The following is a 15,334-nucleotide window of genomic DNA, read 5'->3' on the forward strand; positions in this document are numbered from 1 at the left end:
GAAAGAGCAAAAATTTCAAAATGAAAATAATACTTTATATCGCATCGAGTTTAAGTGTTTTTATTTTGTTTGGTGACTGCGCTGTTTTTCAAACCTTTAACGACGATGATTTGAGTAGTTGCTATATACACTTGGTCTGCGTTCTAAGTAAGTTTTTTTAGTATAAATTATATACTTTCTTTCTTATATCGCTGCTTTTTAACAGTGTATATGTATGCCTAGTTTTGGGAGTCCATGGAAAGTTGAATACACTTTTAAGGATTGCCACAAACATGTATGTAAATAGCCACTTAATATGTAGTATTAAATTTTGTATTTCTTTTTAAAATCATTAATAAACTTCAATAAAAAATAGGGCTTTGAGTTTATGTGAAATAGCTTGGGAACATCTACAAGTTACATCGCTCTGGGGCATCGCTATTTACAAGATTTTAACATTATTTGCTGTAGTAGATATTGCCATTGTAAAGGTGCAGATAAGAGAAATATCATAAGCTGGGAATCCACTTTGTGCCAATATGAAATTTCGTTACTTTCTAGCATGCAGCAGTTTCATCACAGCACTGGTAATAATTACTTTGCTCTCTAGCATAAAGGTTGCAATTTGTGAATATTTTAAATTTTCTAAACATCTGAATTGATCTGTTGCAAATTTTACTGCTAAAAATATTGATGTTAATACCTAAAATTTGGCTAACAAATATTGAGAAATAAAAGAAGTTTTAATGCAGTTTTGTTCTAGTTGTAAGAATAATTTCCTCCAACGAAATCTTAGTAGCTGGTTAATAGCAAGTGAATCCTTGAATCAGTAAATGAATAAATTAATGTTCATTCGCAGCATGAAATTACTCCCTTTGTTCATAAAACTGATGATAATATCATCTTAATTATCACTAAAGCGATGTATTCACTAAATATATTCTTTTTTTTTCACCCATATTATCAGAGGAAAATTTTGGTTTGTGAAGAACTAATTCAAATTTATCCATTTGAAGCGTAAAAATCTATTTAAATTGCTATCGAAATAATGTTTTTTTTTTTTACTCAAATCTAAATCATTTATGTGAGTACAACTGACATTCTTGGATTTTGGAACTAAAATAGAAATAATTTTCGTTGATTAATTTCGCTAAGAAAGACAATGAATTGTATTATTCAGAAAAAACAGCAATATATTATTAACATTATATTCTTTATGACTTATTTTTTCAATATTTTATTTAATATTTAGATGATACTGCCGATGTTTACCAATTTGTGGATAACTCTTCAGCCCAGGTAATACTTAGTCCACCTTTTAAACATCAAACTGTTTCATTATCTTCAGTAAGATTATTTTGAAAAATAAACCGAATCTCAATTGTAATGGATTCCAAAACTACGGACGCCATATTCTTAAGTCTCATATATATTGTTTTCATTTTGAATCGAGATAAAATGAGGATGTTGTCTGGGATCAAGAAAGAATGCCAATAATTCACCGTATGTTTTTTCACCTTTTTAATTTTTTGAGATCTCGGCATACATTTATATTACGCGTTGAAAATAAGCTGGGAAATTGGCAAGAAACACTCATACTTAAGGCTTATCTCTTTCTCTCAACTCGATCACAACAGCTTAAACAAACGGTTGTCTGTCCACGGCTACATCCTATTTTTGAAAGATATAATTTGTTGTTAGGAATCTTTTTAAGCGTTTATAACAGTATATTAGGGGTCATAGCGTTCAAGCATGGCGATTCTCATAGAGATTACAAAATAGTTTTTGTCTACACTAAAATAGAATTCTCAAAAATAAATTTCGATTAGGAATCTTTTAAAAAGTTTATAATGGTATATTAAGAGCCATAACATGTTTGTATCGCAATTCTCAAAGGTATTACAACATAGTTCTGTTCTTATCTAAAACAGAATTCCACATAGATAAATTAGGATTAGACTCGGTGCAGAAATTTGGTTATTTGATGAAAGAGGTGTTATTTTCTGAAAAGAAAATGCAATTAATTTCAAAATATTTATTGATATCAGTAAAATTTTGTGTGGTTACAGATTGTCTTAAAATATCAAAGCTTGAACATCATTCATTGTCGATTATTTTACTGTCAATTTTAAATTCAGTGGAATCGAGTTCAACACTCGCCATTAAATAGTTAAGGAGAGTCCCTAACCCATTTGCTGTTATTTCCTATAATCCCTGAACTCTCCCTGACTGGGATGCCATCTAAATCAGTAGCATAGCTGTCATCCCTTTTCTGTTCTCGATGAGTTATACTTTCACACTTAGAATGAATTTATCGTCACTTAAAACGTGAAATTTAGTTCTGAAAATCTATTGTTTGCAGAAAGACTATATGTGTTCGTTTCTTTACTTTGTTGTTACTTATGGCGCTTTACAAGGCCGCTAACGAACTGTCAAGGATTTAAGCCGAGTGTGCAGTAGCTTCTGACGGCAAAGACTCGGAACACCCGAGGGCAGAAGTCTGACTTCTAGCTCAAATGAAGCTGACACACACATTGACTTGCACAGTCCCTTTTTACAGGAGGGATCTTTCACACACCTCACAGATAGAACACAGGGAAGAGAACAACCATGCCCGAACCAGGACTCGAACCCGGGATGCCCAGATCACGGGGAAGACGCGCTATCCCTTGGTCAGGTCGTCGGCTCGTTTCTGTATTTCTTCCCTCAAAGAAATCTGTAGAACTGTAGTTCGGGCAGTTGAAGTTCCAGTTATTTTAAAATGATTCTGGATCTTGTGCCACTAAATTGCAGTAAACTAACCAACCAACTAATTATTTTAAAAGTTATTAAAAGGATTTTTAAATATTTTTCTACTTTTATAATTTTAATTTTAATAATTTTTTTTAGATTTATTCAGCTTATTTTCTGGATGGTAGCATCAATTCCAATTATTTAACTTTCACAATATAGATTTAATATATAAATAAATATTAGATCTAATAGAATTTCATTTCTATTTCACGTTTAAATAAAACTTTAAAATGATATCACTTAATAATAATATTTTAATAATATCAACTCTAGGGATGCAAAGGCAAAAAAAAAAAAAAAAAAAGTTGACAGATTTTAAAGTCATTGTGTTTGAAGAGCTATCAGAAATTTAAATTTAATTGCATTATTATACTAAAGAACTTAAAAAAACTCCAGTATTGACCAATTTGATATTGTATTGGTTACATTAATATTTGATTGAAACAAAACCTAATCAATACTCCCATTGAACAAATTAACTAAAAAAATAATACATTATTTAAAATTCTGATTAGCATGGAATCCTGAACAGAATTTTGATAATTGCAGTTATGTGAAGCAATATATGTTTAGTATCAATCTAAAATAATATTTCGGACAGTTACAAAGATATTGAGAGTTCAATGTTCTTATTAGATAACAGCATCTTCAGGAATCGTTTTATCTTAGTCGTCAGGACATTTGAGATGGTGTTGTAAATATGTAAGCCTATCAACTATGCATTGTCCAGGAATAAATGTTATGAACATTCATGTTAAATATAAGAAAGAAATTATTAATTCTTTATCTTGAATAATATTCTGTAGTAAACTGATAAATGAATGATTATTTATAAGAAAACAATTATGGCATTCAATAAATGTTTTTTTTTTCAATTTCAACTGGCAAGCATTTGCAATCACCATGAAACTTCATTGAAAACAATGATGGAATTCGATCTGCATTTTTGATACAATTATAACTGATTAGCACGTGCAATCACCATAAAGCTTTATAGAAAACAATGGTAGTATTTAATATGCATTTTTATTCAATTCTAGAGATCAGGATTCTGTCACTTCTATTCAAAATACAAAAAAAAAGTGAAATACCCGGGTGAACAGATATTAGAAAATTTGAAAATAAAAAAAAAATGCAAAAAGAGAACATTATATGCCTTATTTAAAAAAACCAAGTTTCTTTCTAGATTTTTTCAGACCAGAATTAAGGTCACGTTTCTTGTCGTTGTATGCACATGACTAATAGCAGGCACAAATTACAAATTGTAGATTTTTATATTTCAAAGACTCCTGCACATTTCCTGGAGTATATAACTTCTTTAGCTTTAATGTAAAACTGATATTTAACTGTTCACTATAGCACAGTAGGCTATTCTTGACATATTACACATAGTCTATATAACCTCGATTTTATGCTGAAAAATGCAAATGCCTAGATGTATTATGATTATATTTGATATTATTTAAAATTTATAATTATATTAATTTACTATCAAGGTAAAGACAAAAATTTGGGAATATGTATATCAAGTCCTTGGATATAAAGGACAACATTCTAGAGAACATTTCGAAAAGATGAAAGATGTTTTCTGCAACAATACAGATGAAAAAAAAGTAAGCAATTTTATCTGCATTTAAAAGTTACAAGATTTAAACAGATTTATAGACCAGCATTTACAAATTATTAGATATAAGCATGATCTGGATTCAAGTGACTAACGAAAGAAATGGTTGTAATGTGATAACTGATTTGACACCACTAATTAATTAATTTATATGAAATGAATAATTTTAGAAATAAATATGCATTATTTCTAAAATAATTTTCAAAAATTTGTAATCATAAATGATATTTTAGGCTGTAGGTTAGTAAGAAAATCTACATATCAGCTCTTAAAAATCTTATTAAAATGGTATCAATAAAATTTTCGATACCTTTCACTTAGGGGATAACTCATTTTCTATGTCTCGGATGTACGAATCTCGATGAAAATTAACATTATTTCTATTCAACAAAATACTTTCCTCTCCAGAATGTTCTGTCAGTATAAGATAATTTCTATCATTAAGGTATGATAACAATTATAACATTTTAATTTTGTTTCAGCAATTGGACTTCTACGAAATTTTCTCCTTCGGTTATGAATACGTGTTTGTAAGTATCCTTCATACCATTCATTAATTTTCATTTGAATTTATCTTAATGTATTTCAATTGATTTAAGACTAAAGGATATGTATTTCACAAAAATTCTTTCTCTTCACCCAAAGTTCTTGGTACTATCTTGAATTACTTTGATATTTTGTATTATAGAAATCCCTCGCCCCCACGCCCCACCCAAAAAAAACTCTTTGAAAAATGAACCCCACCCCCTAAAAAACAATTGTCAGGATTAACATAACTTACACCATAATTTTTGATATTTTGAACTGAAAAAATAGTAAAGTATCTTTTAATTATTTAGTAACTCAAGAGCAATCTGTATACACTTCTGAAAAAGGCCTTCCATTATATTGACTCTTGAATTATTTCGACAATCTGAATGAGATGTTAAATTATCCTGAGACGGCAGCGCCTAATATGTTTATTTTTAACCACACTATTGCGTTTGATCCTAACAAAGAGTGCAAAATATTTCTGTTCGAAGCTGGAGAATTATTTTGGTTTGAAATTAGAAATAAATTAGCATCTATTTCAATAAACTAGATATTTTAATTTTTTTTTTTTTTTTTTTTTGCTTTTGTTGCTGAAACTGGAGCATTTAATATCAAATCCTGTTTCAAAGGAAAAAATTCTAAGGACAGAAAATATACTTTCTGCACAATATGATAAAATTGTATTACTTTCTTTGTAAAACAAGTGCTTCTTTTAAAATAGGAATTTTCTTTTATAAAAAAAGGGTTTTAAGGTCTTTTTACCAACTCCAAGAAAGTTTCACAAATTCCTTAAGTCTTCACAATAATAATCTAAATAAAGACTGATATTTCTCATGTATTTATTTTCTTTATAAATTAAATGTGAATGTTTCGAATAAAAAAATGATAGAAAGATTGTATGTACGAGTCTGATGAACGTTTTGCAAATGATGACACTTAAATTCGTATTTTATTGTTACTCAAAGAAATCCGCAGGAGCTTATATTAGTAAATAAATAAACTCCCATTTCTAAATTTACTATATTTCATTATTCAGAATCAGCATAATCGTATTGAAATAAATTAAAATGAAATAAATTTATAAATGTAATTGACATGATGACAAAATATTAATAGAACTTATATAGTCGAAGCTATTTATATTTGTCCTATATGCTCACTTTTTTAAGGACCAGCTCAATATTTCCCACTTTTTCTACTAATTGTTGTGGACTCATGTTACAAACTTTTGTTTAAAAATATTGAATTATACAAGAAAATTATTGTATAATATATATACAATAATATTATATATTGTATATATTTGCTATAATTTTCATAATTCATGTACCGTTTCAAATATTTTTGTTACTGTCAATGATGGGGTCCTGATATATCCGCTAAACATTAATTTACATTTGTCTTTGCAACACAGGAAAATTAATTATTAAAAAATATTCAAATGATTTGGAGGAAGCATTCGAGATTATTTAATTAGATATAGAATTTTAAAAAATCTCTTTATTAAGATTTTAATAAATAAATTAAAACAATGTTTTTTAGACTACAAGAAACTTGTGTTCAAATTATTGTTTTGAAAGTGAATATTCATTTTTATTTAAATTTATTTCCTTTTACTCATTGTAGGAAGTTTGTCGAAACCCTTTCTCAGCATTGTGCAAGGAATTAGATGAATTAATGGTTTGTACAAATAATAAATTTTTCATTAATTTAATTCTTTTATCTATAATATTTCCCTTAAATCTAAATTAGATTTATTAAATATTTTCTCATATTCTATTCTTATTTTAATATATAATAAATATAAAAACTTTAAACATTGATGGACATTGAAATATAAGCAAAATAATAATTATTTTTTCACAACAACAACGTTTTAAAATATAAAGAGCTAGCTTTACAACTGTTTTCAAATTCAGACAATAATGAAAAAAGAATATAAAACTGCAAATTTTATTTGACTTGCTTGAATCACTGCCTGGAATTGGTAATAGATTAAGTTTTTAGCCAGATTACATATTATTTGTTTTTGGGTTTTTCAGACATAGAATTATGTTTATAATGCAGCTTGTGAGATAACTTTGGCAATATAAATGCTGCTGAAATTATCACTGGGAACAATTTTTCCACTCATATCATTGGAATGAATAAATTTTTTACTGATACCTATTCAGATGTTTTATCCTCTTTGGAAGTGTTATCTTGAAATTCAAAGCAAGAAGTTATTCGAAACCGAGCATTTACGATCGAATTCAAGATTTTTTTCAAATTTTTCGACAAAAAAAGAAGAAATCCAATAAATAGAAAATCTAAAAAAAAAGAAAGAATTCCAAAAATTATATAAAGAAGAAATATAATTTCTTTCTCCTCAATACGATCCAATTTAAAAATCACATTTATCGGTTTTCTGGAAGTAGCGCCTCTAATTCCTATAATATCATCATTCACGATAAGTTGTAGATGAGTTTGATGCTAATTTCGCATTTTGTTAAAGACTCGTAACATTATTTTATAAAATATATATATATATTTGTCAAGGCAATAAATTTTATTTCCATCGCATTTCGTTTCTTTCTGAATTAACAAAGAATGAATTAACATCATAAAATGTCCATAGTATCAATTTCATATCACTCTCAAACAATAAAATATAATGGCAATAAAGATCTTTTCTTGCCTGCCAAGCTTTCAGCATCAGGTGTTATATATACAAAGACTAAAGGGAAGAAATAAATCACCGCTGTTTCTTCACATTTATATGCACTTATAAATATCTTTCTAATATAGATTTTCTTTATAACTATTATCCAAATTATTTTATATTAGCTTTTTTTAAGTACAACTTCATCTATTATGTTATGATAATAAATGCAATAATCACAGGACTCATGTGTTCTTCTTTTAAATACATATCTCCCCGGATAATTTTTTCTATAATATTTCAAAGTAGAAAACCGTGTTAAACAGTTTCCTATTATTACCTTTTTTTATATGTTTGTAAATTCTGTAAATATTTATTTTTGTTTTATCTCCTATAAATACTCTGATATTTAATAAAAGTCCAGGAACATGCCCATCAAACGTTTCAATGACCAGAATAGTTAAAGATACGATATGAAACGGCGTTCTGTTCGATAAACTGTAGTTTACAAAATATTATTCTTATGAAAAATAATTATATTGCAAACAGCGTAATAAAAGTAGTTTTTGAATATTTAATCATTCATAATTCATATTTCAGATGAAGATAAGTGTTTGGATTAAAAAAGTTAAGGAGAGTGGAAAATGTGATGGAGCAAAACCATTAACGAAACCCAAAAGTAAACCAAAGGACCTTTTTGGCTGATGAGTATCTGGAAAACTTCAATTTATGAAGAATACAGACACAATCTTTGTCTGCTCTTATAAATGTCGTTCAAAATCTAGTAAGATGAACGAAAATAAATGTTTAAAAATGACTGACTATGTTTTTATCGACTAATCTTGTATGGTTTTATAATATTCTACAACTAAAGTAAATGACTACTAGAGAATCAATTTTCTAAACTGGAATATTTAATTATCTCCTATATTTACCTTGTTTTTCAATGAAAAAATCATTTATTTGGATAGATTTTTTTCTAATATCTTATTACAATTTGAATCAATCCCTTCATCTTATACAAGAATTTTTTTAATTATTAAAATGGACACGTTAATGCTACAGTTCCTTAAAAAGAAGCTGCTAATTTGTATTATATGCTTAAAGTTTTGATATTATGCAAAAACTTAAGTTTACAAAACACATTTTCCCATCAACGTTGACCGATTCTTTCGATACATTAAAACATCGAGAATAATTTTTGGATAGTAACAAAAATCATATTTAGTGCATGGCTGCCACATTTAAAGAGTTTACGCAATGGGAAAATTCGTTTTTATAAGATATATCTACTAAAATGTGTCTCTTGAGTTGTCTCATTATGGCAATCCAAGAAGGCAGAAAAAATTCTATCAGGAACCTTAGTGACGATCTATACACCCAATACTATGGCAACTTGACATTGTTAGTAACCGTGGTTATCCATTGTTAATATGAAAGGGCACTTTAAAGTGTATTTTAAACGGTTGCTAATAACTTAGAAGGTGAAGCCATTATTTAGTACATGTATATCTTATATTCTATAACCACTCTCTGGTACATTTTCAATGATAGGATAAAATAAACCAATTTAGTTTTTACGATTATAAATTAGACGATATTAGAAAACATTTTTTTCCACGAACCAGGAATTACAAAATTATTATATATGTTCACTAAACTCACACATAGCTAAAACTATATATATCTGAAACGATTAGAAATTGCTTATTTTTAAATCAGAATGCCTTTTCTAACTCCCTTAAAATACTAATTTGTATACTAGATTATCAAAAAAAAATCGTTTTTTATTCCATGGAATATTTCAAATATTTTATAATTAATTCATCCCTGCAATCTGGAACAATCCACTATAATCTATGGAATCTTCTAAGATGAAAATGAAATGACTGAAGAGATTATCACGGATTTAAATACGCAACATAAAAATAATCAAATGCTAGTAGTTCCATACAGGATTAAAACGTAGAGATTCCTCCTTCAATTAGAATATGCAGTTTCCAATTTAATTCATTTTTCTCTGATATTAACTATAACTGAAAAGTATAGACAACATGACCTGGTAGTATAACTTTTATCTGACGGTCGGGAATCGTAAATTATTAATAACCATCAAAACAAATTTTCATTCAATGAAATTGGTACTTATCAAACTTGTCGTATTCACCTGCCCAAAGTCAACTCCATCAATATATCAGAAGTACGAATAATGGATTTCACTCTGGTTCATTCAACAAAATTGATTTAAATTTACATATTCAATGAAAAATCATCCACTTATTATTCAAAATTATTCCATTCGAAACTCCAAACCCATCGTTTTTTATTGAAAAGAGTTAAAAGCCTCTTTTTCAAATTTCTTTCTCTGCGCTATGCCTTTTTCCCTTCATCGGCATCAGTTGTCTTTAAGTGTTTAAAAATCAAAAAGCACAAAATGAATATTAATAATTAATTTTAACTAATAACTTGAATAACTTTTTAGTAACTTTAGACATTGTAAACCAGTCAGTTATATTTGACATTAAAGGAAGAATATAAACTGGAAAGCTAGGTCTACGTTCCTAGTTTTTTTAATATTTCTTCTTTTTAATTAAAAAATATTTCAAATAAATGAAAAATGAAACATTGAATATACATTGAAAGTCTGCTTCTAGTTAAGGTGCAGTAAAATTGTCCAAAGCAATAAGAAAACTTTCCTATTTCGCTGGAAAAAAAATCCAAAAATGAAAACTGAATCGTAATCGCAATCGATATATTTCAGAGGCAAGTACTATATATAACATAGCAAATCACCTTATAAATAGCTGATAAAAGGAATGGATAATGAAATTATACAGGTTTTAGTTTCAAATTATATTTTAATGAGATTGTAACTAAAGTAAGCATACGCCTGAAAATAGCACTGAAAAAAGTTCGAAAAGTATTTTTTTGTCTTCTCTAAAAGTGTCTTATAAAAGCTCATTATGGCTTTGCCGATGCGCAGTGTATGCGCAAGTTCTCATTTACTGTCTGCCCTCAAATACTTATCGTGACCTAACGTGTAATCTTTCTGCCGTGTTAAATTTGAAGGGAAAATTGTACCAGTTAAATTTGTGTCACAAATAACCGCAAAATTTTACAATATTGGTTTTTGTTCCTCGAAAATGTAAGGAAAAATCAAATTAAAATTAAATTCTTGGAAAAAATATCACCTATTTTATAAAACGTTAATTTTCATTTTGATTTCAAGTTTAGCTCCCCCAAATTTTCCTAAAGCTTTGGACACATAAATGAGCAATTTTATTTCATCAACACCTCATATATTATATATGTAACGATGTCTCTAAATCTTAATAAAATCCTAAATAATTTCTTAATTTTCATCTTAATTTAACCCTGTTAACTTAATTCTAAAATATTCTCTCATTTCTTGATCCGATTCCAATTTTCTATTTAATTAATGCTACAGAAACTCTGTAAAAATGCTTAATTAAGCGGTTCTCATGCTCCTAGTAAAGGAATAAAAATCTGTTGATCTAAACATTCTTTTAAGAGATCTCTATAAATCCCTTACCTAAATCGACACGTGTAAAGAGTATCAGAATCTCACACCATCACACTGTATCCACCATCAAACCATCACACTGAATCAGAATCTCACACCATATAATCATGGTAATAAATATTCCGTTTGCCCTTTTCTCTTTTGTGCTGTAATGTAAATTGAAGTACATCGTCGCTTCTTGCTTGACATAAATTATGCCGTCCGGGAGGAAATAAAGCGAAAATTAAAATTAAAAATACCTTCTATCTCTGCATTGACGACTCTACTTCAAAAACGTGTTTTATATTTTATATTATATTTATATATATATTGTAAATGCCAAAATTAAGAAATAGAATTTTTGATAATTAATGTATATTAATATGACATTATGCAATATTTTGCTACAAAAAGCCAATAATTAAGATGATTACGAGTTAAAACACAATTGAAGGATTCAAAATTTTCTGTTTTTGGAATAAGAAATATTTAGATAAGATCGGGACTTATAACAATTTTTCAAAACATGCTTATAACTTTTTAAGTACTTTCGCTACCTTGATTATCATTTTTGATAGTTTAACTATTTATTCGTAATATGCATAAGAAGTATTGAATAACATTTTTCTTTTTATTTTAGCACCAGAAATATTTTTCAAGAAACTTGATGACTGTAACAAATTGTCCAGGTTATATCCCAAATTATCATAGATATCTGACAGTTTGTTACAATTCAAATAAAAGTATTTAAAATTATTTTTTCATTGTTGTTTTTTTACGTAAAATGTACAAAAACTTGTATTAATTATTAACACATAGGATAGTGATAATATTTGTTATCAAGGGATTTACAATAAATCATTTAAAAATTAACTAACAAAAATGTCAGACTTCAGCAGAAATTCATTTAACATAAGAAAATGATGATAGATTGATGCCTGTTGCACACATTATTTACTATATTATAATGTATCGTCAATGTTGTTGAACATATCTCCGTAAGCGTGGGCAAAATCACTTTTTCAGAATTTCCACTTTAGTTGAAAATCCACTTTTCCACATTTTTTTTTTTTTTTTCAATTTCGGACTTTCTCTTAAACCATTCTTTTTCGTAATCGTTTTTTTTTTCAATGGTTTACCATATCATCCTTATTTCCCATGTCTTCTTTTTTCAGGTATATCAGTTACGAAGAGATTTATTATTATTATTATTAATTGAACCTTTGTTAGATTCTTTGAGAAATGAATATTCGAAACAGATCTGATCTTTCAAGATCATATGCAAATCAAAATAAAATCTCGAAGTTTATAATTTGTTACTAGTTTCTCCGAGATTTTGTTATGAATTGCCCTTCCCATATTTTCGAAGACTTTTGTTGATTAATTAGAAAAATATCTTATTGCCACATGTTTATTTCTTGACTTCCTTTGCTTCTTTAACCATCCCAAGACGTTGTGTTATTGAATGTTTCATGATACCACCTTCACAACAATGAAACCGAAAGTTACCTCTGGATTGTTTTATCCTTTGTCATTGATAAAGCTCATTTATCCTTGACGATTGTCGTCTATGACGAATATATTATTTTCTGTCAACTACTTACGAAATACGCCTTTGAAGTTTTTCATTTCATTAAATTCATGAACATCAAACCAAATCCTTTATATTCAGTCGTCTTCACAATCGTTCTAAGAATGTATCAAGTCTAATGAAAAATTCTTTGATGAATATACCATTTTCATTAATGAATTCTGCTTAGTCATTATTATTTGTAATATATCCGATTATAATAGACATTTATCCTGGCAATCGGAAATTTATAAATGCTGGTTTCTGAATGGTATGTTTGGATGATATGTCTAGCTTTAAGGAGTTTTATTTGATATTGGGTTTATTATTATTCTAAATTATTTGTTAATATAAAATGAAGCTTGTTTTATTTTTCACTAATTGAACGAAATATTTTTCCAGATTATCTTTACGTTTCTCTTAATAAGTTACTTTCTCTTCCTTTTGTATGTTTTCAAATGTATTCTTCTAATATTCTAAATCATAACTCATCAATCTGACTAAACCCGTTCATTCTTCAGGTTCACGCCTTATAAAGTTTGCTATGAATGGCCTTAATTCATGTTTTATAGAAGAAATAATTAAAATAAAATCATGAAAAATTAAATTCTAGATAATACATTTAAAATGTCCCAATGATTTATATAAATAACAAGCTTTTGCACGGGCACATGCAATATGCATTCAGTGAATAACACACAAATGCAAGGATATATATAAAATAACTAATCAGATTGAATTGTACATGGTCCTGTAGATATTTATTTAGGTCTTTAGCTCTATACAGGATTATAATAACAAAATTGATTGTTAAATTTTGTAAATTTATAAGAATATTTAATTCAATTCGAATAGGAAACATTACGGTTCCGTGAATGTAATGAATAGCTAAACGGCCAAGAAATTTGTCGCCTTATGGTTATCAATTATCAATTAAAATATTTGATCAAAAATTATTATAAATTAATTAATTATTACATTTAATAATATAAATTAAATTTTTTAATAGCTGAAAAGAATTTAAACTATGAATCATTCAATTAATGCATTTGAAAGCAGAGATTAAATTTACAATATAGATTAAAAAGAATTACGGTAAATTCCAATAATATTCTTTTTCCATAAAATATTTTTTTTGAAATGCATAGTTGAAATGTAAAAATCTCTTTGATAAATGATTTAAAAACATATTTAATGTGATACATAGCAAATAAAATTTATTACTAAACATTAATAGCAGATACTGTAATGAAGCAAAGAATGCTTTTTTTTAGTTTTTTTGTGACAACTTGTTCTTTAAGGGTAATTTTATGATGTGATTATTTCAAATTTATATTTGATAAACACTAATTTAATATATAATAATTAATAATGCAAAGGTTGCTGAGTTTTGCTTTCAAATATTAAAAGGGTTTTTCTTACTATAGTACCAGATACAATATTTTTATTACTATCAGATAAACTAAATATCCTATTTTTATCTCTGCCTTATAGTACTTTTCATTATTTTTTATGCATCAAATGTCTGTGAAAACCATCACATATATGTTTAATACAAAATAATTTAACGGCATCAATTCGCAAATTTTCGGATTAAAGTGAAAATCAATTCCAATGCAATTAAAAGGGTATTTAGGGAAAATAAAATTGAGCCTATCCCTCCAGTTATTTGCTGTCCTATTTAGCATCGTATGATTATACAACAAAGAATTATGTTGTCTTTCTGATCGTTTCATTGCTTCATATCTTTAATGTTTTATGCTAATCCACTTTCTTTTTGGTTAAATTTAGCTATTTTGTTTTATTTTCTTATATACATAGTTTAGATAAAGTATAAAAAAATCTGAATTCGAGATTTTGACGAATCTCCAAATTTTAGACTTCCTTGAGTTTGAAAAAAAAGTTTTTAAAAAATGCCCTCTTTCTGTGACAAAAATAGATAAAACATGTTTTGAGTTAGAAATGTTGAACTTTGGTATATAGGAGTCACATCAAATTTACAAATTGCTGCCAAATTTTAAGTAAAATCCGTTCAGAGAAAATATGTGTGTTTGGCTGTTCGAATATAACTTAACTTGATAAATACAAATCAAACAGAGCTAAATCAACAAAATTTGAAATTCAGATTTTATATGTATAGTGTAGGCACTTGTCAAATTTTGAGTTAGACCAAACGAATATTCTACCATCAGTCGATCTCTATTTTCAGAAGAAAATACAAAATTGACGAGAAAATACAAACATTGCAATTTTGCATATTTTCAATACAAAATTGCTATTTTTTTTGTAATGCAAAATTTGCAATACAAAAAGGACAGTTTTGTGCCACATTTTTGTTTCAAATTGTTAACAGAACAGAACGCCGTCTCATTCCCCCGTATCCGTGACCATTCTGGTGACTAAACGGTTTGGTGGACATTTTATTTAATTAACAAAATATTTATAGTAGGAAAACGAAACAAAAATAACTATTTACAGAATTTATAATTATACAAAAAATTATATTAAGATGAGACCGTTTACATAATTTTTCAGCTTAGAAACATAATTTGTAGTAATAAATTTAGAAATATAATGCTGACAGATAAAATGTGTAAAAATATACATATAATCTGTGCCCACTTATTTTTTTATGATATAGTAGATCATAATGCAGTTTAAAAAAATCAGATG

At 27.4% G+C, this 15,334-nt stretch overlaps 1 protein-coding gene across 1 annotated transcript; it reads left to right on the forward strand.

Annotated features, from left to right (window-relative positions):
* Window positions 1–8,385, forward strand: LOC129977713 (uncharacterized). The gene is made up of 6 exons (XM_056090580.1): window positions 1–147; window positions 1,232–1,278; window positions 4,269–4,385; window positions 4,879–4,926; window positions 6,554–6,607; window positions 8,169–8,385. The coding sequence occupies exons 1-6, from the start codon at window positions 21–23 to the stop codon at window positions 8,271–8,273; spliced, it is 498 nt and encodes a 165-aa protein (XP_055946555.1). The 5' UTR covers window positions 1–20; the 3' UTR covers window positions 8,274–8,385.
* The last annotated feature ends 6,949 nt before the right edge of the window (window positions 8,386–15,334 follow it).

This window comes from Argiope bruennichi, chromosome 1 (genome assembly GCF_947563725.1).
Source record: "Argiope bruennichi chromosome 1, qqArgBrue1.1, whole genome shotgun sequence".
Classification (NCBI taxonomy): Eukaryota; Metazoa; Arthropoda; class Arachnida; order Araneae; family Araneidae; genus Argiope; species Argiope bruennichi.